This window comes from Petaurus breviceps, unplaced genomic scaffold (assembly GCF_028583685.1).
Source record: "Petaurus breviceps papuanus isolate PSGF00001 unplaced genomic scaffold, PetGlider_PUasm1.0 185, whole genome shotgun sequence".
Classification (NCBI taxonomy): Eukaryota; Metazoa; Chordata; class Mammalia; order Diprotodontia; family Petauridae; genus Petaurus; species Petaurus breviceps.
Genome location: NW_027185797.1, coordinates 11780765 through 11806337, shown reverse-complemented (window position 1 = coordinate 11806337; position 25573 = coordinate 11780765). Strand labels below are relative to the sequence as shown.

The following is a 25573-nucleotide window of genomic DNA, read 5'->3' as shown; positions in this document are numbered from 1 at the left end:
GGTGCCCATATAATAACTCCAGCAGCTGCAAAAATCCCAGGTATTTGGGACATAGATCTCTCCATTTGGGAAGCAGAGTTCTACAGTGGCAAATAGCTCAAAAGTTAAGTAATTGGCTGCCAATATGAGCAAGCACAGGAAGAACAAACAGACGATAGAATCCTTTTTTGGAGACAAAAAAGGATCAAGGCATGGAGCAGGAGGAAGACATTGAAGTCAGAACTCCTGCATCAAAAGTCTCCAAGAAAAATATAAATTGGTTACAGGCCATGGAGGATCTTAAGAAGGATTTTGAAAATCAAGTAAGAGAAGTGGAGGAAAAATTGGGAAGAGGAATGAGAATGATGCAAGAAAATCATGAAAAGTGAGTCAATAGCCTGCTAAAGAAGACCCCAAAAAATACTGAAGAAAAGAAAACTTTAAAAATAGACTAATTCAAATGGCAAAAGAGGCTCAAAAAGCCAATGAGGAGAAGAATGCCTTAAAAAGCTGAATTTGACAGATGGAAAGGAAATTTCAAAAACTCACTGAAGAGAATAACTCCTTCAAAATTAGGTCAGAGCAATTGGAAGCTAATGACTATGAGAAACCAAGATACTATAAAACAGATCAAAACAATTGAAAAAACAGAAGGCAATGTGAAATATCTCATTGGAAAAACCACTAACCTGAAAAATAGATCCAGGAGTGATAATTATTATTAATAATAATATAATTAATATTATAGTTATAATAAAAATGAAAGATTATTGGTCTACCTGAAAGCCATGATCAAAAAGAGTCTAGACACCATTCTTCAAGAAATTGTCAAGCAAAACTGCACTGGTATTCTAAAACCAGAGGACAAAATAGAAATTGAAAGAATTCGCCAATTGCCTCTTGAAAAAGATCCCCAAAAGAAAACTCCTAGGAATATAATAGCCAAATTCCAGATTTCCCAGGTCAAGGAGAAAATACTGCAAGCAGTCAGGAAGAAACAATTTGAATATTATGGAAACACAATCAAGATAACATAAGACTTAGCAGCTTCTACATTAAGGGATTGAAGGGCTTGGAATATGATGTTCCAGAGGTCAAAGGAGTTAGGACTCAAACCAAGAATCACATACTCAGCAAAACTGAATATAATGCTACAAGGAAAAATATGGTCGTTTGATGAAATATAGGACTTTCAAGCATTATTGATGAAAAAAACCTGAGCTGAACAGAAAATTTGACTTTCAAATACAAGAAGCTAGAGAAGCATGGGATGGTAAACAGGAAAAAGAAATCATAAGGAACTTATTGATGTTGAACTATTTACATTCGTACATGGCAAAACGATAATTGTAACTCATAAGACGTTTCTCAGTATGAGGATAGCTGAAGGCAATATATATGTATATATGTATACATACATATATATGTATGTATAGGAGGTTGCATGTGTATATATATATACACATACATATACATACATATATATATATATCAGTGTGGCCATTTGTATATTCATGTACACATAGGCACAGGGCACAAGGTGAGTTGAATATGAAGGGATGATATCTAAAAAATAAAATCAAGAGGTAAGAGAGGAATTTATTGGGAAAAGGAGAAAGGTAGCAATAGATTAGGGTAAATTATCTCATATAAAAGAGGCAAGAGAAAACTGTTACAATGGAGGGGAAGAGCAGGAAGGTGAAAGGCAATGGGACAACCTTATTGTCTTTGAATTTGGCCTAAGAAGGGAATAACATACACACTCAATTGGGTATCTTACCCTAAAAGAAAAGAGGGGGGTTGGGAATAAGAGGGGGGAGGATAGAAGGGGGAGATATTGGGGGAGAGGGTAGTTAGAAGCAAACACTTTTGAAAAGGGATAGAGTCAAAAGAGAAAATAGAAGTGGGGGGGCAGGATAGGATGGAGGGAAATATAATTAGTCATCTACAATATAACTACTAAACAAATAATTTGGGTAACTACACATGTATAATCTATATTGAATTGCTTATCTTCCCAGTGGGGGTGGATGAGGAGGGAAGAAGGTAAAAATTCTGGAACTCAAAAGTTTTAAAAACAAATGTTTAAGAATTATTTTTTTACATGCAGCTGGGAAATAAGATATACAGGGACTGGGGTATAGAAACCTATCTTGCCCTACTAGAAAGTTAGGAGGGTAAAGGGGGAGGATATAAGAGAGAACAGATTAGGGGAGGGGTATTCAGTAGGTTTGATGTTTTGGGGTAGGGGAATAAGGGAAAGATAGGGAGAAAAAAATTGTAACTCAAAATCTTGTGGAAATGAATGTTTAAAACTAAAAATAAATAAATTAAAGAATTAAAAATAAATAAATACAACAAAGAAACAAACAAAAAGCCATGTTCGTTATCTCTTTCATGCTCAAAAAACTTCTCATTGGGTGTGTCCACTTGTAGTGGCAACCACACTTGCATACCCAGGATTGCTGCTATCACAGTGCTTAGATCTGCTTTACTAGGAAAGATAGCTGTTCAAGGGGTAAACAATTTTTTTTACATACATTTGTTAGTTCAGGGGGAAAAAGAGCACCCTGAAGTTCAGAGGAAATTCAAACTAAGAAAATAGAGAAAATACAAGCAGAGGAATAAAGACCAACAGACAGGGCTTCTAATTATCTTAGAAATTAGTACAGATCAACAGACAGATCACACTGTCTGACCAAAGCAAACATACATAGTTACCAGAGAGAGGAGCACCAACATCTCAGTTTTTCAAATCTGGGGGGCTCCTTAATGACTACCTAGAGTCTCATCTGGTCAAATCACAAAAATACTCTTCCAATGAGTAAGCTCCAAAGCAAAATGCTAACCTCAGAGTATATATACCCTTCTTCAGTGTCAGAGGGCATCACACTCTTCATGACCCACTGCCTAATTACAAAGTAACAAAAGGTGTGGGCCTTCCAGAAAAACAAACCTCCCCTAATCAAGCCTCTCTTAATGGGCTCCACATGAATCCGTGTGAGTAATGGGTGGGAAGATCTTGTACCCCACTAACATTACACCACCTGTGACAGTTATCATCCAATATCTCTCCTCTTTTTTGTGGTGAAATCCCTGCGAAAGTCATCTACACTTGAAGCTTCTACTTCCTTTCCTCTCACTATGTTCTCAACTTTCTATAGCCTGGAATTTAAACTCATCATTTAACTGACTTTGCTGTCTCCAAAATTACCAATGATCTCTTATTTGGCAAACATAATCGATGTTTCTCTATCCTCATTCTTTTTGACCTCTCTGCAGCCTTTAGCACTGGAGATCATTTCCTTTTTTCCTTAATGCTCTCTTCTTTCTTAATTTCCACGACATTCCTCTCTCCTGATTCTGATGTGCCCAACTGCTCCTTCTAAGACTCCTTTGCTGGATCATCATTCAAGTCAGGCCAACTAAGGGTAAGTGTCTGCTAGGGTTATGGTTCTAGGTCCTCTTTTTCTTAGCCCTCTATATAATCTCACTTGGTGATCTCATCAATTCCCATGGATTCAGTTATAATCTCCATGCTGATGATTCTCAAGCCTACTCATCTGTCCCTAACCTTTATCCTAACCTCTAGATTCCTATCTCCAGTAGCATATTGGACATTTTGAAATGAATGTCCTGTAGACATCTTAAGCTTGACATGTCTAAAATTGAATTCACTGTCTTCCACTTCCCCCAACCTTATGCTTTTTCTAACCTTCTTATTTCTGTAGAGCGTACCACCATCCTTATAGTCCCCTAGGTTTCAACTTAGATGTCATCTTCAACTCCTCCCTCTCCTCCAGTTCTCTTCATTTTTCTTTGGTATAGATTTCCTTGACTTTTCTTGCACTGCTACCACCCTGGTATAGGCCATCATCATCTCATACCTGGACTATGGCAACTGTCCGCTAGTTGGTCTTCCTGCCTCTGGTCTCTTCCCACTTTAGTTCATTCTCCATTGAGCTGTCCAACTGATCTTCCTAAAGTCTGACAATGCCATTTTCCCATACCACACTCTTCATTCAATAAACCCCAGTGGTTCCCTATCACTCCAAGATCATATATGTTTTCTCACCAGACAATAAGTTTCTGAAATCTAAGCATCTTAGATTCATCAATAACTATGTTGCCTTTTTTATAGCAGGAAATCCCTCCATATCTGTTTAATACATGGATGAGTCTCTACCAGGGCAGAAATAGCTCATGGGAAGCAATCTAGCCCAGAAGGTAGAGTATTTAGAGTCAAAGGTTTCTATCCCAACTATGTCACTTATTGGCTTGTGAACTTTGGCCAGTCACATAAACTCTAAAGGACTGAGTACCTTAATTATAAAATAATTAGTATCATCATCACCACCAACAGTAACAGGGTTTATATAGTACTTTATGGTTTTCAAAGAGTTTTATAAATATTATCTCATTTTATCCTTGAAAAATCTGAGAATTAGGTGCTATTATTATCCCCATTTTAAAGATGATGAAACTAAGAGTTTCAATTACTTGCCTAGAGTCATGCAGCTGGTAAGTGTCTAAGGCTGGATTTGAACTCAAGTCTTCCTAACTCTAGGTACATAGCTCTATCTGCCACATCCCCAAATGACTCCTACAATCCTTTCTAACTCTAAATCTGCGAGTATATCATCCTGTGTCAAGAGAGAACCAAACTGTCTCTCACAACTCATGGGTGTTTATTAAAGATGCTGCCTGTTTCTCATTTTAGATGTACCCAGAGGTGTTGTGTCTTTTCAGATCATCCTCACATTTTCTATCCAGTTCAATTCATTCAATAAAGATGTACAGCGCTGTGCTATTTCTGCAAGAAGCTAAAAATCTCCATCCACATTAAAGTATCTAGTATTTGTAATTCCTTTGGGGAGAGAGTGATTGGGGAGACAGTTTAGCCATAACTGATCAATTTAGTAAAACTGCCATATTCTCCCCCTCAATCAATCCATCAATTTATCAAATCAACAAGTACTTATCCAGTACCTATTCTGTGCCAAGCACTGTGCTAGATGCCAGGAATAAAAAACCAAAATCAACACAGTCCTTTACCCTTACAGTAGAAGGGAAACTGGATCAAAAGTAAGTGAGGTCCTTCATCTGCCACTAATTAGCTATCTGACATTAGACAACTCACTTTGCCTTGCTAAGCCCCAGTTTTCTAACATGTAGACTAGATAACCATGGTTAATCCTTACATACATTATTTTACTTACATTATTTAATTTGAAATTATTTAACTTCACAACAACACTGTGAGGGAGGCGCTATTGTTATAAACTAAGGCTAGAGAAAGAAAATATTTTTCCTGTGTCATACAGATAGAAAATGTCTGAGATGGGATTTGAAGTCAAGCCCCCCTGACTCCAAGAGTAGGCCTCCTTCTGCCTCAGAGTCATCCTTGAAAAACCCTTTGAGCTTTGACATTCTGTGGGATTCTATTACTCGCTGCCATTTCCTAATTAGAAAATTGTCTGCTGGGTAAAATGTGTAAAAATGATGCATCTGTGAGCCATCCATCCTCCATCTATAACTTACGTTTGGCTGTAATTAGATAGTCAAATGCCATCTGTAACATATACATTGGTCTGTAGCAGTCACCCATTTTATTTTTTAAAAGAAACTATTGTATAATAAATAAGGAAAACACCATTACTTTGAAATAAAATGAAAGTATATAGGGCACACCAATCAGGGTCTACCATTTCAACATATGCTGTTCCAATAAACCAGGTTATATGATACCTTCTGGTGTAGACTAGAGCTGGGTGGTTTGGGCAGATTGATGGTATGGCATCTGTTTGATAATACTTCTACCCTGTAATAGCAGCAATAATCATTAATTTATACTGGCAATTGCCCTACATGTAGAGTATAGAAAGTCAGGAGAATTAAGGGAGAGTTCTGGCTTTGAATTTTAGGTGTGAGAACTTGGTAATGCCATATCAGGCTCTTTGAGCCTCAGTTTTCTAATCTTTAAAATGGGAATAGTAATGCTTGCATGTACTGCTTTAGAGAGACAGTGGGAGGAATATGTAAGCTATGGCAATTACTATTCATCAAGCACTTTTGAGGTGCTTATTAATCATATATAATCTTGCTTCTGACACATACTATTGGCTGCGTGACCTTGGCAGAGTCATTTAACCACTTGATATCAACAGAATCTAAGACTCAAAGTTGCAAAAAAGGTACCTACATGTTTTGGTAGAGGGAATTTTTTCAAGAAAGAGTTTTCCTCTGCCAGTGAAATTACAGTGCTAATCCCTATCCCCATAAATCAAATGAAAGGGTATATTTAAGAAAGTCAGACCTACCTTTGTTTTTTTTTTTTTCTGAAAAATAGCATAGCTATCTACCTAAAGATAAAGTTGGACAGTTCACAAAAATGGTCTTCTGAAGAAAAACAAAAGCAAACCAATAACCATATGTTAATTGTTATTGTTGGGAAAAATGGTCCTAATCATATATAATAAGAAAAATGCAAAGTAAAGTCAGAGTGATCATGATGAAAGATGGTAATACTGTTGGAGGTGCTTTGAGGAGACAGGAACACTAATACATTATTGTTGGAGTTGTAAATTTATCTAACTCTTACAGAAAAAAAATTGGAAATAACCCATAAAAGAGACTCAATTATTTGTATCCTTATGTCCAGAGAATCATAGATTTAGAACAGGCAGGGATCTTAAAGTTCATTAAGTACAACCTTCTCATTTTCCACAGGAGGAAATTGAAGTTAGACAGGTAAAATGACTTATCCAGGGTCATATGGCTAGTAAGAATACCTGAGGCAGGATTTGAACTCAGGTTTTCCTACCTCCAAGTTAAGTGCTTTATCCATGTCACTACCTACTTGCCACTGGCATTGGGAGGTTACCCGAAGGATGTCAAAAACAGAGATAAATTCCCATATTTATCTTTTAAGAGGGAGATGTGGAATTGGGCAGATGCAGGTGGGCACAGAATGGCTTGTTTTGTTTTGTTTAATTGCCCTTCTTTGTTAGAAGAGAGGCTTCTATAGGGAATGGGATGGTATTGATAAATGACAGTTATGTAAAACAAATCAATCAAACATTAAAAAGTCAAGTATCCATCAAATGGAGAGAGTGTTCTGAACAGAAACTGCAGCACTTTCTAGATCACACTTTTCTTAGTCTTGAAGCCATGAAATTAATCAATCAATCAACAATCATTTTATTAAATGCCCACTCTGTGCCAGGCACTAGAAAATAGTGATTCAAATACACAGAAGATTTGTAAAATCTGTGTACAAATATGAAATGAAAATAATTATCAGTGAGAGAAGCAAATGTGTAGAAGTTTCGAAAAGCATTGAAAAGCAGAATGTGGGTGGTGTAGAGAACTCAGGGACAGAATCATGTGGTAATTTATTAAATCTTTTCATAGAAAGCAAAGAATACATTTAACAAGTGGAAAATCCAGCAAATTGTGTGCCACAAAAGATAGCATTCATGAGTAAGCCCACAAAATTGCATTGTATTGTGTTCTGTCGTAAATGATCTTTTCATATTTCATTCTGTTAGTTCTCTAGTTAGTCAAATTTAATGTTGCACAATGCCTGTTGAAAATCATGCTCTTTATTACAAAAGGACAAGAAGATATGAACAAATTGTAAAGCCTGGATATTAAATTTTTATTTATACTTTAGGAAGATTGTTTTGTTGATAGTTTATTAAGTTTATAATAAAATTAAAGTCTTGCTGTGTGTTGTTTAAAAGTTGGTTTTAAAATATTATGTAAAAGGAAGGAATCACTGTCTCCATAAAGGCTAGGTTTTATAAAATACACACCACTGTTAAAGAAAAATATATGGAAGCACTCCTTGGAATATAAAAATAAACCTTGGTCTTTAATAGAATTATAGCGTCAGCAAGGGCCTTAGCTTCAAAGATCAGAGAAGTAAACATAGGAGAAGTGGTCAACCAGAGGAAAATCTTCTAATATAAAAAGATAAACAAGGGGATTTGTTCTCCTGACATGCAGGCAAACGGCAGGACTACAATACTTATCTTTTCTGCTTTGTCATGGTGGAGAGAAACAGGGGATGGGGGTTTGTAAATTAGAAAGAGATTAATGGGTGGCCTTTTCATCAATAAGCTATAAGTTTGGAGTAAAAGAGAGAGTTTGAAGACTAGGAACAAAGATGTCTGTACCAGATTCTCACACTAAACTATAGGGAAGTTCCAAAGGCTTAATTGGACTTTGTGGTTATTCCAGAAAAGTTTTGGAATATATGTTTTTAAAATAAAAAATTCTACATTTGGGGTGTGTGTGTGTGTGTGTGTGTGTGTGTGCATGTTCTTTTTCAATAGTCTTGGATTAAGTAATAATCAAGGAAACTTAAAGGTAGGTGAGGTAGCCAGGTTTTGTAATTTTAATCCTTGCTCTAATGTTATCTTTAAAAATATAGTGATTAATAAGCATGATAAACTATTTAACAGTTCTATTTTTGATAAACAACACATAATTTAGTAGAAGATAGTGATCTTTGATTCAACTAACCATCCCTAGGAAAAGCTTGCTCATTGATTCCTTATCAACATCACTTATCTATTAACATTGTCTATTTAACAACTTTTTACACAAATTCTTAATTGGGTATCCAGAGGAAGTGAGCAGCTTTGCAAATGCAAAAGTATAGCTTGATGGTGATAATGACAGCTAACCTTAATATAGAACCTACTATGTGTTAGAAACTATGCTAAGAGCTTTACAAATATTATCACGTTTGACTCATTTATAATTGACATCACAATGATTTTTAAATAAGGTGCATAATTTCCAATCATATCAGTGACTAAATATATGCAAAGGCAAACTATTGAGAACTTATTAAAAGACAGGGCAGTTAGTGGATCAAAGAAAACCTGAGTTCAAGCCTTATCCCTGACATATACTGGTGGCCAGTCATTTAGCCTCTCAGTAATGTTATTTTATTTATTTTTATTTTTTGCTTTATTTTGGAGGGGGGAAGGTAGGGCAATTGAGGCTAAGTGACTTGACCAAGGTCACACAGCTAGGTTTTTGTGGTAAGTGTTGGAGGCTAGATTTGAACTCAGGTCCTCCTGACTCCAGGGTCAGTGCTCTATTCACTGCACCATGTAGCCACCCCAATCTCAGTAATTTTATAAGAGATTTATGAAACTGTATCAGTTGGAGGTTTCTATACAGGATATACCTCAAAACAATGAAATCAAAGTCTAGACAAAAAATATACTCTACTATACTTCTTAAATGTACTATTGAAAGACACGCTAAGTTCTTTGCAGAATTCTTATTCCATTGACTCTGACAATAACCTAAAAAGTCACCTTTGATGAAACCTCCTCCATATTTCACTGATGGACAAAATACTTCTTAGAAAATTAGGAGGCAGATTATTCTACAGTCAACAATTTTCACAAATTGACCTATCCACTTGCTGTGAAAATTATGAATCAAGAGATCATATCATCCCTGTGATGAAGTTTCCTTCATGAGTGCCATAATTGCTTATTATCCCTTTTTTATACGGGAACACACATACTTAGCTCTTCCTCTCCCCAATCTTAATTCTCTAATGAGTTATTAGGATATTTTACTTTCTGATTCTTTTTTTTATTAATTCTTTAATTTATTAATTTGTTTGTTTCCTTTTAATTTACAGGATTCAATTCCACAATTCCTTGAATTTCACATTTTGTCCCTCTCCCTCCCCTCCCCCCCATGGCGTCTTATAATCAAGTATAGGATCTGTAGATACTTTCACATTATACAATGGTCAGGTTATAAGGATGGATTGTACCAGCTGGGATGAAAAATGGTATAGAGGACATAAAATCAAATAAGAGAACAAAAAAGATCAGGTATTTTGCTTCCACCTGGATATAAATTTAGTTCTTTCTAGTTCTTTCTCTGGATGCATGTTTTTCTCTCCATCATGCGTCTTTTGGGATTGACTTATATCCCTGCATTGTTGAGAAGAGTCCAGTCTATCAACGTTGGTCATCACACATATGTTGTGTCTGTAATTGTGTACAAATTCCTCCTGGTTCTACTCTTCTCACTCAGCATCAGTTCTTTTAAGCCTCTCCAGGTAAATATGAAGACCGCCTGCTCCCCGTTTCTTATAGCACAATAATATTCCATAACATGCATATACCACAACTTGTTCAGCCATTTCCCAATTGATGGACACCCCCTTAATCTCCAATTCTTTGCCACAACAAAAAGAGCTGCTATAAACATTTTTGTACATATGGGTCTTTCTCCCATTTCTATGTCTTTGGGATATAACCCTAGGAGTGGTATTGCTGGATCAAGGGTATGAAAGTATTTATAGCCCTTTGGGCATAGTTCCAGATTGCTCTCCAGAAAGGCTGGATCAGTTCACAGCTCCACCAACAATGCATTAGTGTTCCAGTTGCCATATTTTAACTAAAATTTGCCGAAGATAGAAGAGAATTATATCATCATATGGCTTTTTGCTATATGCACTTTGATACACAAATCATACAACTATAATGAATAAAACTGTATATATCATTTAGTCTAAACTCTTTCTTAATGCAACCATTCTTTCTATGAAATTTGCAACAGGAATCTCAGAGGGGGGAAAAATCAAAACAACTCATACACATAATAATATGGGAAACCTTCTAGAGAATAATCAGACTGTATTTTATAGAAGAGAACTCATGTCAGAGAAAACTTAACACATGCTTAAGACATGTAACATAATTAGCGAAAATATTCAGAGACAATTCAAACCTTAGTTAATATCAGAAAATTTATGATAGAACCCTAATAAATGGAATGATTATTGGGAAACTTACAGTGACCTATCAAACTTTGTTTGGTATCAGATGATTCATATTAGAAAACTTAAATGTTTTCAATGATTGAAGATTGGTTCAGGGAAGCAGGGCTCCCCTGTTTTCTGTACAAAACCATTGATTTGTTGTAAAGTTCTAACTGACATTAATTTTCCCCCTAGTATCAAGCCATGATCTGCCTCTTGGTAACTTCTACTCATCAGCATTAAACAGAATAAATTTTCTACTTTTTCTAGATCACCATTCTCCAAAAATTTGAAATAGATATGCTTTTCTTGGGGAAGCAATGCACTATTTCTCAAAAAATGTTCCTTTTAAAGTTAGAACGACCAACATTTTACTAGAAGGATGTTACTATACTGATTGCTTTTCTCTGGATACACTCCAGTTTGTCAGTATTCCTCTTAAGATCACACATGTAGTATGACCAGTTTTCTCACCTGAACATGAAAATTCTATTAATGAAGCCAAGGTTACACTGTCTTTTTAGAAGCCATGTCATGAGGCCAGCCCATATTTAGTTTATAAACAATGACTGACACAAACTGAACCATTGATCCAAGTCTTTCCCATTTTATATTTGCATAAATGTTGTTATTGTTGTTTAAAGACTAGGTCCCCTAGCTTTCATAAACTGGAAGGGCAGGGGTTATTAATGGGCCCACAGAGCCCACTTCAGTTCAGAACTTGTGACCTGAAGAGACCTTCTAGCTCCAGCTTTAATGGTAGCTGAGATTACAGGAATGTGCTGTCATGATTGTCCATAATTCTTTTTAAATTAAATGAATAATACCTGCTAATTGTCAAATCACTGATGCCTTTTAGCAATAAGTTCTGGTTGAATGAGGGTAATGTGTAAATGTAGTCTCTCCCAGCCATCTCAAAATAACTAGAAATGTGGTAAATTAATAGTCCAAGAATATATGAGAGAGGAGAGGAAAGAAATTCCTTCAAGGAAATTCTCACTGAAAACTATCAGAGTTTGAAGAAATGAGTAAGCCTAAAGAAAAGTTCCTAATATATTGAACAAATACTCGGGGACATGATACTGCCAAGAGAAATATCTAGAAAATTCAATAATTCTTTAAACAATGTGGCTAGAATTCTTCAGAAAAAGAGAATAGAGTGGATACAATAACCCAAAGAGTGATTGGAAATCCTAATAAAATAATTGAAGGAAGAGGAAAAGAAATTAGAACTTACAAGGAAAGGCTTAGAAGGGAATCAAATGATTAGAATAGAATGTGAGAAAACGTAGGAAACCAGTGGATAGTTTGAAAAAAAAACCCAGAGTACATGGAAGTCCAAGATTCAGTGATAGAGAATTTACAAAGCAAAATAAAAAAGCAAAACTGGAGGGATGTATCTATATGAGAAAAAATAAGTAGAAAAAATATATCAAAAATAATCCGAGAATCATATTCTCCTAGAAAAACAAAGTGAACAAAAAATCTGAATACAACATCTTAGGAAATCATGAAAGAAAAATTTCCTAATGTTTTGGAGCAAGAGACCAAAGTACAGCTAAACAGAAATTCTGGGATACTACCAGAGAGTCACTACTAAATATGCTTGCCAATATCCAGAATTCTCTTGACAATGAGAAGATTTTGTCAATAACTAGGCACAGAAAGATTGTGTTCCAAATAACTTCATTCAGAATTACCTAGGATTACTAAAGCTAGATAAGGGCTAGACAAGGGCTAGAAAAGGATATGTATAAAGGTAACTTAAATTTCTTCTGCCAAAGAATAACTTATTCTACAATATTGAGCATAACTCTATGGGGAAGATAATCTTCACAGCATTGGTGTCTATGAAGCATTCTCTAAAAATATTAGAACCTTCCAATTGCAAATATCATGTAAAATAACCCAATAATGTTAAATTAATTTGATTATCTTGAAAAGAGTGTGAGGTCATCAACTAAAACTAGAAGCAAGTTTAGAGACTATTAAATATGATCATTTCACTTTGAGTGGGAATTCTACCTCATCAAAGGGTTATTAAAGAAACAAAGAGATCCAAGCTCTGAGTTTAGGTATGAAAAATAAGTATTCTCTCCTTGTCTCCTTCAGTGAAGGAGAGGAGAGGGAGAAGAAAGGACTGAACATCTCCTTCAAACACAGAAGACAGAATAGGAGAAGGGAGTCCTTATTAATGAATAAATATCAACAACAAAAATTATTAAGCTTTTACTATATTCTAAGCACTGTGATAAATTCTATGGATAGAAATATGAAAGTAAACCTAACTCCTGCCCTTAAGGAGTTTTTATTATACAAGGGGAAAACAACACAAATTGTGTAGTGGTGGTTAAGAAGGTTTATTTTGTAGTGAAAACTTATAGGTATGGTGAATAGATGCCCAGAAAAGTAAAGAGACACATACTTTCCAGTGGCAGAGACAGTATACATATAATAATAGCTCCGGAATGAGAGAGCGGGAAGGGAATTGTGTGAGGAGGGTATACATGTAGCCACAAGGCAGCTGGTGAGAAGATGGCATAGGAAGAAAAGGAAGCATGGCTGAAGCTAGCCTAAATAAAGTGGTCCATGTGAAGCATATGCCAATTAAGTCAGTGACCCAAGGGCAGGAGTTCAAGCACTGAAAGAATTATGTCCTCCAGGATAAAGTCTCCAACCAGCAAGGCAGCTGGAGAGAGAATGGCTGGCAAATAAAAGGAAGCATGCTTGACATCTATTTAAATATAGTGGGTCTTGTGAGATGCTCACCAATAGGACAAAGGGGGGGGCATAAGCCACAGTCTTAACCAGACTTGATAAGGAAAATAAAAAGGTATACACACAAATATATTCATGTGCATATGTGTAAACACACATATGTGTATCTATGTATGACCACATGTGTACATATATACATATATTAGTATGAGAAGATTAAAATAAGCAGAGTACTGGGCTGACATAGGGAAGGATGATTAAACTTGGAGGATAAGACTGGGAGGAGATTGTTTTCAGAAAAAGAAATTATAGTTATTACTGAGAGAGAGACAGACAGACAGACAGAAAGACAGACAGACAGAAGGATGGCAAGATTTAAAAGAAAATGTCCAGAGTAATCAATCACTTGAAGAGCCCATGTCTGTATGACAACTGGTGAAAGGACTCCATTTTACAAGAACTTCTGGGCAAACTAGAAAGCAATCTGGTTAGAAATGCATAAAGATCAACATCTCACACCATATGCCAAAACAAATTCCAAAAGATAAACTATTTTTATATAAAGAGCTGTATCATAAAAATTAAAACAATGAAGAAGGTTATGACTTTCACAACCATAAATGAGGGAGAATTTGTAACAAGACATCAAAATCTATTTTTATGTATCCTTAGCTAACTGTGGTGGCTGATGACCCTAGTTTAGTGATGACAGAGTCCACTAAGATGACATCAAAATCTGTTATAAAGAGAATAAATTTAATTGTACTGAACTTAAAGAAGGAAAGATGAAATGTTCTAAACCTGACTCACCACCTATCAGATCTGCTAGAAGGGTCTTCTTTGGAGGAAAATGAGAAAATTGTGGGGCAGCCAGGTGGTGCAGCGAGTGGGAGCACTGGCTCCAGTGTTGGGATGACCTGGAGATCGAATCCTGGGCTCAGGCACTTGGCACCCACCTAGAAACACCTGGCCATGTGGCCTTGAGCAAGTTACTTAACCCCAATCGCTTAGGGGCAGCCAGGTGGCTCAGCGAGTAAGAGCACCGGCTCCAGTGTCGGGATGACCTGGGGATCAAATCTGGGCTCAAATACTCAGCACCACACCCAGAAATAACTGGTGGTTTAACCTTGAGCAAGTTACTTAACCCCTATTGCTTTAAAAAAAATTGTATCTAAGCTTCAGCCAAACTCTACTTTTGTGATAACGATGTAGATCACTGAAATGAAAGTGAAGTGGGAGGGAGGTCCCTCTGCCCTCCCTACTACCCCATTTTGGTGATGGGTGTATATTTGCTTCCATCTGTCAAGTGAGACCCAGGATTATGACTAAGGAATAGAAACAAATGGACTAGTATTTCAGACACAGAGAGTTTGGTGTTAATTTTGTCTCCTACTCCTGGCATGATAAAGAGGTTTCATTGCATCATATGATTTAATTGTAAAAAAAAAACCTATTATAAAATCAAGAGATTGAAACATATTAGCAGTTTTTTTCCTCCAATGTTCCTTGGGATCCTCAGAATCACTAATCTTAGATTTGCAAATGCATTCTCAAACTTCATGTTTTCCAATATGTTATGTTGCCCACACACTTTATATTGATTCCATCACCTTTAAACAGAACATTGCTTTCCTCTTCCCCAGCCCTCATCAACAAGCTATGAACATAGAAATTCCTGATTGCTTATAGTAAACACTTGGAACATACCAGGTACGAGTTTATTTTCCATTTTGGCATTTATAGATTGTAGTATTACCTTCAGTGAAAAAGAGAAGATATCTTAGAAGAGGTGACCTTTGAGGTTGTCAAAATGGAATAAATTATGTGTAGAATTTCCTTGGGAATCTCTTGATACTATGGTAAAACCCAAGGAGATGTGTGTGTGTGTGTGTGTGTGTGTGTATGTGTGTTTGGGGAGATACTCAACCTATGAGTCCACCAGTATAGGGAACTATTGGTTAGTAACTCTTTCTTCCAGATTCATATCTGTTTTGTGATTTATAAACTTAGAGAGCTGTCTAGGCACTGAAAGATTGAAGGACTCAGTCAGGATCAAGTGAGTGTGTGTGTGTGTCAGAGGTGGGGTTTGAACCAAACCTTTTAAGTAGTTAGAATACACTAAATTTCTCCTTTAAATTATTTCTTAATTCTCATTGGGCCTCTTCTGCAACCCCCACCCCAAAATTCAAACAAAACACAGAAGATAGGCAAACCAGTGTTAATTTTCGTGGCTAGTTACCTCTTTTTCTATATAATTAGTCTGAATCAGAAAATCAAGAATGTGTATATATATATATATATATGCATGTGAATGTCACAGATGATCATCTAAGACATTAGTAAAATATAGATGAGTCATTCATATATCAAAAGTAAGGGGCAACTTGAATATTGAACTGGTATCCAATATATTGTAATCTCTCCAGAAGATTTGAGGGAAAATGCTGAGAATCATAAAGAATTAGAAAGAAAGGGTAGTTGGCAAACACTCCAATAAAGGAAACGAATGCATTTAAGTATTCAAGGATTTGTTTTTACTCTTTGTAGAATCTTACTTCACACATACAAATTCATTGGAACTAACCATGATTGGGATGAATGGAAACCCATAGAGTTGAGAGTTATTTTTCTCCAATGTATGATATATAGTACTATTTATTTTTGCATACAGTGCAAGATCTCTGGGAAAGTGGACATGGCTGGTTTTGCTTATGTATATTTTGTATGTATAAATAACTGACAGGGGTGATCCTCTGCTTAACTGCCACAGTTAAGACTACAAAGTAGATTAGTTGGAATTGGAGCTAGACAAAGTTGAACTTGATCTTTTACATTGCATTTTCTTATATTAATTATATTATATTGTGCTGTATCATATTATATTATAATGTTATATAGCTTGGGACTGGACCAATTTCATTGGAACAGGCAACTGTGAGATGAGGAAACTCCTTCTCCCAATAAAGGTTGAGAACTTCACAATTTACATTCTTAACAAGTGACTTAGGGAGCTGAGAAGGTAAGTGACTTGCCCAGAATCCTACAGTTAACATACGTCAGATATGAGACTTATACGTAGGTCTTCCTAACTGTGAGATCTGCTTACTTCCCACTAAATCATGTCTCTTATCATATGATTGTGTTATTTCATATTATGCTCCACAATACACATATACATTCTTACACAAAGTAGAAATTTGTAGATATATTTATGTATGTACTTATGAATATACTGTACGTATCCATTGTGTATGTATACTACATAATACACATATACATGTGAAAAATATAGATATCTGTTTCCCTATACAACCTTTCCTAAAAGCCTTAGTGCTTAGTTTTAAGTTATGAAAAACTGTACTAAGATTTTTGTGTGTACATACATACACACAATGAACACACATGTATGTAGTTGTAGGCAGAAACACCAACATTTGTGTATACATATGTATATGGATGTCAATGCACACATGTGCACATATATATACACCTATAACTACATATATGTACACACAAATGCATGCATATATGAAACAACACTTCAAAAGTAATCCTTGGATCCTGGATCATTGATATGGAACGGAAGCAATAAGAGAATTTTTTTGTCTCTGCAAAGATAACTAAGAAAATTCTGAAGAATTCATGAAATTCTACTTGGTGAACTCTGAGTTTGGGAATAGAAGTTAGAGTCAAGACAACCTGAGTTCCAGTCCTGCCTCAGTCACTTACTAGCTGTGTGACCTTGGATAAGCCATTTTGCCTCTTTCAGCCTCAACATTCTCATCTGTAAAACAGAGCTAATAATAGTATCTCCTTCCAGTGTTGTTGTGAGGATCAAATGAGGTACAGGCTCTTCAAACTTTCCAGCTCTATCCCAATGTGAACTAATTTGGTTTCCAAACACAATGTGACCCTTGACTCATCACTCTCATTGACTCCATGCATCCAATCTATCATCAAGTCTTATTGTTTCTGTCTTCACAGAACGCTGGCATCCATTGCCTCCTCTCCACTCACATTGCTCCATCATTCATGCCTTCCTCACCTTTCATCTGTATTGTTCAATAGTCTTGTCCTTGTTCCCCTTGACTTGTCTTTTCCCATTCCAATCAAACTTCCACTCAGCTACCCAAGTGCTTTTCCTAAAGGGTGGGTGTGCCCATGTTACTCCCAAGCAACACACTATAGTGGTTCCTTAACACCTCCATGAACAAATACAAAGACCTCTGTCTACATTGGAAGCTCTTCATAATCCAGTACCTTCTCACCTTTCTACCTTCTTGTATTTGACTCCTCTCCATGCGTTTTATGATCTAGTGACTATTGCCCTGTTTGCTATTTCTTGACCATGACACTCACTCTTTCATCTTTTTGCCTTTGTAACAGCTATTTCTCTTGCATGAAATATTTTCATTCACCTCTCTCGACCTCTTAGAATTCTTGATTTCCTTCAGGATTCAGCTGAAAACCCACATTCTTCAGGAGACTTTTCACAGTTCCCTCCAAATGTTAGAGTCTTTCCCTCTGAGGACACTTTCTATCTTGTAAATATCATCTTGTATGTACCTGGTTGTTTGTATGTTGGCTTGCCTACTAGGATGTGAGCTCCCTGATGGCAGGGACTATGTTTTTGTCTTTTTTTGTATCCCTGGTGCTTAGCACAGGGTCTGGCTCATGAAAATATGAGACACCTAATAACTAGACCATAAATGCATTTTGAATGACCAAGTTTCCTTCTGTTTCATAAAGATCTTTATACTTTAGGCTCACATGCCATTCCTGAGAACCCAATTTCTCCTATTTCCACACAGACATACCTAGTATGGCCAGCACCATGCTGTCTTTGAGTACTTCCATAGAACCTGAGCACACAAAGTAGATGGCCTGCAAGGCATCACCCTGCCGCAGGAGATACTCCCCGGGAGCACAGAAGGAGGTTTTGATGTGTAGAGACAGCGACCTGAGGCAGCCCCGGCTGGCACACTCAAAGAGGGACAGCTGCAGGATCTCCTTGTTCAAGTGCATGGTGATGTCTGAGCGCAGCTCATCAGGAAAATCTTTTAAAAGCTGTTGAAAAAAGACACAAAGGAGGAGACCAAGCTGCTGGGAGGGCAGCTTGGTAGGTACTGTCACTTATTAGTTAGATGTTTATGGGTAAATTAGAACCAATCTAAGCCTCATTTTGCTTAGGTTATGTTGGACTTCTGTTTATTATGTGACTTGAATGAATGCTCTATGAGTATCGGTTATTATTACTGTTGTTTTTATTGTTAGTATTATTTATCCTCTCACTTATAAACAACTGAAGAAAGAGTTAATTATTTGTTGCAGAGATAGAGAGAAGGGAGAAGTAGACTGGATTCCAGGACCCCAACATCTGGCTTTCACCATGGACTGAAAATGGAGTATGTCTTCATTCTTGGCCTTGAATTCTGGTCCCTGTGAACACCATCTAGGGATCCTCTCACATGTACAAAAGAACATTCATCATTATCTAGTCTTTGGAAGGTGTCTGGATGATTAGAAACATCTAGGTGGTCAAATGGAGAGCGGGTTGGAATCAAAGTCAAGAAGAGAGTAATTCAAATCCTGTCTCATATACTAACTAATTCTGCTACCTTGAACAAAGTCATTTAAACTCTCAGTCTCAGTTTCCTCATCTGTAAAATAGGATTAATAGTAACACCTAACTTACATCACTGTTGTGAGGATAAAATACATATGCATAAGATAACACACATAAAGACCTTTGCACAGCTTTAAATATACTCTGAATGCTAGCTATTATTGGAGAGTTTTAAGTTGACCTATGAGGCACTTTTGGAAGAATCGGCCTTTGGAGCTGCCCAGGAGGAATTTGTTTGTCTTCAAAATGGTATAACAATGGGTTGACTGGGTTAATTCAAACAATTGAGTCATGAAAAATATAAGTCCAACTGGCCATTGAATTGGATGGTTTGGTCAATTTGGGCCAATGGCCAAGTCAGGCACAGGGCTTTGATATAATCTAAATGGGAATGGATGGCAATGTAAGGAGATAAGATAGGATTTATCTGCTTCTGAAGGATTCTAAAATAAATGCTGTCTTAATATTTGTGCCCTTTTCCTTCTGAATCCCATATTGTTGTGGGAGTTGATCTTTATCTTTAATGCCCTCCATTTTGAAAAACAAACAGGAAATATGACTTGTGTCTAAAAAGGTTAATGGATGGAGGGTGCTTGTTACCTCATTGGAATCAATCCCATTATTGACCGACCAAGTTGTTTGGAAATATTCCAGCATCCTCTGCTTTAACTGCTGTGGCAGGTGATGGACACGGATGAAGTCCTTCAGGTCCTTTGTCCTTGTGTGGTAGAGAGACCATCTGGAGTACATTCGCTGTATGATTGCAGTTACGTTCCCAAAGACCAAAGCATGCATCAAGGCTGGAGGGGAAACAGAGGTACATATAGCAAGATGCATATCTGTTAGCCTTGTTATGCTGTTGTCTTTGAGGTCTGTGTTGTGTGCTATATTGTACAAGTGAGGTCCTTCGAGAACAGAGTCCTCTCTAGGTTTCATGCAGAGCAGTATGGTATCATGGAAAGACCATCCAAGCTGGGGACAGGAGACCTTGGTTTGTGTCTTGACAGCCACTTATTAGCTGTATGACTGTGGATGTTATAACCACCATCAGCCTGTTTCCTCATCTGTGAAAGGGGATAAATAAGATGACTTACACAGTCTATCTCATAGGATTATGAGGAAAGCAATTCATAAACATCAGAGGGCTATGCACATGAGCTGCTACTAGTTTTCATTAATAATCTCTCAGATATGGTCTAGGGTGAATGAGTATTACATGAGGCAACTGAATAGAACACTGGACTTTGAGTCAGGAAGACCCAAGTTCAAATCTGGCTTCATCTAGCTTTGTGACACTGGGCAAGTCATTTAACTGCATTCCACTTCAATTTTCCTGTCTACAAAATGAGAATAACAACTGTGTCTACCTCACAGGATTGTTATAAAAATCAAATGATGCAATACTTGTAAAGCCTTTCACAAACCTTTAAGTACTTTCTAAATACTTATTATTATTGTTACACTAAATCCTTTTTATTATGAATAATGTAATAGTTAAAGTCTGGAAGATCAGAAGGTAGGTAACTGTGGAAATGAACATAGTTTCAGATGAATAAATCTTACATTAAATCCCAATAATCTATTATGAACAACGTTATGGTGAGGATGCAGGTACCAAGCATCTAGATAACTGTTGAAACAAAATCCATAAAATAGAGAGTATTATTGTTTTATAGTTCCTTAATATACAAATGGCAATAAGATTCTGTAGGTTCAATTTTTCCCCATGGAAATAGAACAGAAAAGATTCTCTGAAGGATCAAATACAAGCCCTTTTTATATAGATGAAGCAACTTGCCTAAGATCTCATCAAAGGTGAATTCTGAACTCAGGTCTTCAGACTCAATAGCCAGTGCTCCCCAAGGTACTATAGTGTTTTCCTGCTTCCTGATCAGATGAATACATCTTTTTTGACTGTCTCAAAGGTACCAAGGTACTGTACCAGGCACTTGATTTACACGGGGCTATCAAAGACATTCATGTGATTGATTTCAACTATACTCTGCCATAGCTATCATGATGGTAAGGAATAGCCCAAGGGGGAAAAAAGTGTCATGTTCAACACTTTCTAATTCATTGGTGGCTGCTGAAATCTGCATGCCTAATAATGAAGCAAATCAATAAAACTTAAAAAAAAACAAGTTTCTATACTGCATAATTATAAGCTCAACAATTTTCCTTAAGTTTGTGTGGTATTTGTGTAAAATTCTGGCTTCATTCATGTAAAAACTTCTTATGCTCCCAATGTTGTCTGAGAACTGAAGAACTTCATTTGTCAGTGAAATAATAAATGATTCTGCTACAAGTCAATGAAATTAAATCCCAGTTAGCAGATCCCTTAATATCCTCATAAGCTAAATGTTTGGAAGCGCTGCCATCTTTAAAAGTATGTAATAGTCCTTTCATGGAGATTAAACTGACTACTGAGAACAATCAGATTGCATTATTTTAACTTGGCTTTCCTTAATTGTGTGGATGATTTTAACTCTGCTTGCTTAATTATAATGTGCATAAAGCACTTAAAAGTAAGAGAGGTAATATGTTCAGATCATTTAGCATCATAATTGTACATTATCAATAAAATGAATAACTGGATTCATTGTAGCATTAGAGAAGGGTGTTGAGAAAAGACTATTCTTTATCTGGATCACCATAATTTCAACGACTCACTTCCAGCACAGGGAAACACTTAGGGCTTAGCCAGTATTTTTTTTATTTTTAATCCACTGGCTTCCATAGTTTCCTATTTTCTAAAGCTATTGTGGTCTCTCAGTCCCAGGTTGTAAGTTTTATACCAGTATATATATATATATATATATATATATATACACACATATTTCAAAGTTTGGCTTGAGAATGTCTAAGTCCTGGTTAGTTAGGAAGTCCTCTCTCTTTCCCCTCTATTCCCAGAGGGGCATTCTCACCTTCTTTAAAAGGGCATCCTAAAATGTATACTTTAACTTCCAGAGAAGTTTTCAACTTATTGCCTTATAACTCATTATGAGACTCTAACTTCCTCATTACTTGAGAAGATGAACAGATCTCAAAGACAGGCAGGAAGTTCTACATGCTTCATAGCATCATAGTTTAGAGATGGAAGGGTCCTCAGAGGCCATATATTCCAACTCCTTAATTTAACAGATGGCCTACCAAAGGTAAATGACTTGTCCAAGATCATATGAGTAGGATGTAACAGTTCTGGTATTCCAACCCAGTGCTATTGTTGCTGACCATGGAAAGAGTCTTCTTTCAGTGGCTAAGTGAATAGGGGACTAGATTTGGAGGCAAAAAAATTGGATTCAAATATTACCTCTCATACTGACTAAATAGCTGACCTTGAACCTCTCCCTTAACCTCTCTGAGCTTTAGTTCTTTACCTGTAAAAAATGATAATAATACCTGTAGTATCTTCCTCATAGGATTGTTGTGAGGCTCAAATGAAATAATAGAATCAAGGATTTAAGGGGAGAAGAGACTTTTGAGGTCATCTAATCCAGAGGTTCTTAACCTGGGGTCTGTGAATTTATAAAAAAGAGTTCTGATAACTATTTCAATATAATTGGTTTGTCTTGTGATTGTTTTTTAACTTTATTTTATTTTATACAGTTAAATTATTCTGTGAAGGAGTCTGTGAGTTTCAGTATATTGTCAAAAGGGCCCATGATAAATAAAAAGTTAACTCCCTGATTTAATCTAATTCCCTTATTTTATAGTGTAATGTTAAGGGAATTTGAAGATCTTCCCTGACCATTAATAGGCATGTAGAGCCCTGGTCCAGAGCTAATCAGGCTCTGGGATACAGGAGTTTCCAATTAAGTGCTGGGGCATGAAGATTTTCAAGCTCCTCAGTACTCAGACAATAAGATGCTGTGTCATTGTTATATATTCTGGAAGGTTAGTATTTTGCTTTGGGGGCTTACTCATGAGAAGGATGTTTTGACTTCCTGGTTGAGACTCTGAGTGGTAATTTGTTAAGAGCCCCATGACTGCTTAGATGTCTGTGCTCCCTCAATCCAGTGATGGATGTAAAGTGTACAGCAACATTGCTATATCAGACAGCTGGAGTCCTGTCTATTAGTCTTTGTGCTAATTTTTTCTGGTTGTATTTTCCATACTCACTTCTTTCTCTGTAATTAAAGTAGGATTGCTAACCCCTTTAAAGCTGTCTTTCCTTTATAAAGAAGATCAAAGGAACCCGTGCTAGCAGACCATCCTGGGTGTGCTAGGGTGCTTGCTAATACACACAGAGAGGGAAAAATAAGGCTCAGGGAAATAAAGAGACTTGCATTTGTCACATAGGTAGTAAGTATCTGAGTCAGGATTCAAACCTAGGACTCATGACTCCAAATCCAGTACTCTTCCCATTATACAGCACTAAACTGCTTACCCAGGTAGAGAACTTCACAACCTCTAGAGTTTCAATTGTTTCTTTTTTCAGTAGTGTCTGACTCTCTGTGAACCCCATTTGTATCTTTTTTTTTTGACAGAGGTACTGGAGTGGTTTGCCATTTCCTTTTCCAGATCGTTTTATAGATGAAGAAAGGAGGTAAACAGGATTAAGTGACTTGTCCAGGGTCACACAGCTAGTAAGTGTCTGAGGTGGGATTCAAACTCAGATCTTCCTGACTCCAGGCCTTGTACTCTGTCTACTGAGTCACCTGGCTACCCTGTAATGCCAATAATGATGATGATGATGATGATGATTGGTATTATCCTGCAATGCCATTCTCTTGTGAGGCAAAATTATTCCTATATTCTGTTTTGAGGAAATTCATGTTCTTGCTGCTTCTATCTTAGGGCCTCCACTTAACCTAAAGTCAGTTTACCAGGGAGGACAGGAACAAAGCATCCTGACACCATCCTTGCCTCCTTCCCTTCTTCTGCTGGGCCATGGAGAAGAAATGAGACACAAAAGGGAAGGGAGAATGTTTTTTTTTTGTTAAAGCAATTGGGGTTAAGTAACTTGCTCAAGGTTACACTGCCAGTTATTTCTGGGTGTGGTGCTGAGTATCTGAGCCCGGATTTTATCCAGGTCATCCTGACACTGGAGCCGGTACTCTTACTCGCTGTGCCACTTGGCCACCACTAAGCAATTGGGGTTAAGTAACTTGCTCAAGGTTACACGGCCAGGTGTTTCTGGGTGGGTGCTAAGCATCTGAGCCCGGATTCGATCCCCAGGACGTCCCGACACTGGAGCCGGTGCTCTTACTCGCTGTGCTACCTGGCCACCCTGAGAATGTTTTTTAAGCTGCAACACTTGGGTATGTGGGTTACAGAATCTTTATCAGCCTGGGGAAAATAGAATTAAAGGAGTGTTCCATCCAGTTGGCGTTCAATTGTTTCAGTCATGTCTGACTTTTCATGACTCCCTTTGGGGATTTCTTGGCAAAGATACTAGAGTGGGTTTGCCATTTCCTTCTCCAACTCATTTTAAAGATGAGGAAACTGAGGCAAATGGAGTTAAGTGACTTTCCCAGAGTCACACAGCTTATAAGTGTCTGAGGCTGGATTTGAACTCAGGTCTTCCTGACTCCAGGCTCAGTGATTTATCCACCATATCATGTAACTGTTCTCCTAAGTACTTAACAAGCATTTACTAAGGACTCACTATGTATCAGGCACAGTGCACAGGAATAAGAAAAAAAGACAAATAGTGAAACTTTCCCTGTCCTCAGGCAATTTATATTCTATTAAAGGAGCCAACATGCACACATGCAACCAGGAGTGTTCATTTTACCTTCATTTGTCAAGGACACAGTATGAGTTATGCACACTAGTCTATGCCTTGGTTACTAAGTAATCTAGTTGTTTGTTTTTTGTTTTGACTTTGAAGTTTCTGAACAAATATCTGGAAAGGTAGAGATTATTCAGGCCAACATTCCATTGGGCCTGTCCAAGATTATAGAAGCAGGACTGAAACCTAGGTCCATTAATGCCTAGTTAAATGCTATTTCTTTTATACAACAATAAATCTGTCCCATATATTCGGTGTTTTAGGAATCTTCATTGAGTATTTGTCATATGGAAACAATGATTTCCTGAACCACCCGAGGTTAGCCTGAAGGTTAAAATTCTGTTTCTATCATATCAGGAAAATTTAGCTAAATACATTTTTAATAAGGAAGATGTTGATTAAATAACATTTAATTCAATTCAACAAGCATTTAATAAGTCTTTTTATACACCTGTCACTGCACTAAAAAGTGGGAATATAAAAACAAAGAATAGTTCCTATTCTTGAGAAGCTTATATTTTACTGATGGGGTACAACCATATGGATAGATAATTAAATACAAGATTATTAAGGGAAGAGAGACACACAGAGGTATAGATAGGTAGGTAGACAGATAGAGAGACAGATGGATAAGTAGAAAGGTGAGAGAGAAATGGAGGGAGGAGAGGAAGAGAGAGAGAGAGAGAGAGAGAGAGAGAGAGAGAGAGAG

At 36.9% G+C, this 25573-nt stretch overlaps 1 protein-coding gene across 1 annotated transcript in view; it reads right to left on the bottom strand.

Annotated features, from left to right (window-relative positions):
• KCNH8 (potassium voltage-gated channel subfamily H member 8) overlaps nt 1–25573 on the bottom strand; it is a 400864-nt gene that overhangs the window by 76251 nt on the left and 299040 nt on the right. The window contains exons 9-10 of the mRNA XM_069088459.1: nt 19731–19930; nt 18322–18571 (exon numbers count right to left, since the gene is read on the bottom strand). Of these exons, the coding sequence (XP_068944560.1) occupies nt 18322–18571; nt 19731–19930 (450 nt within the window). The remainder of the gene's footprint in view (nt 1–18321; nt 18572–19730; nt 19931–25573) is intronic.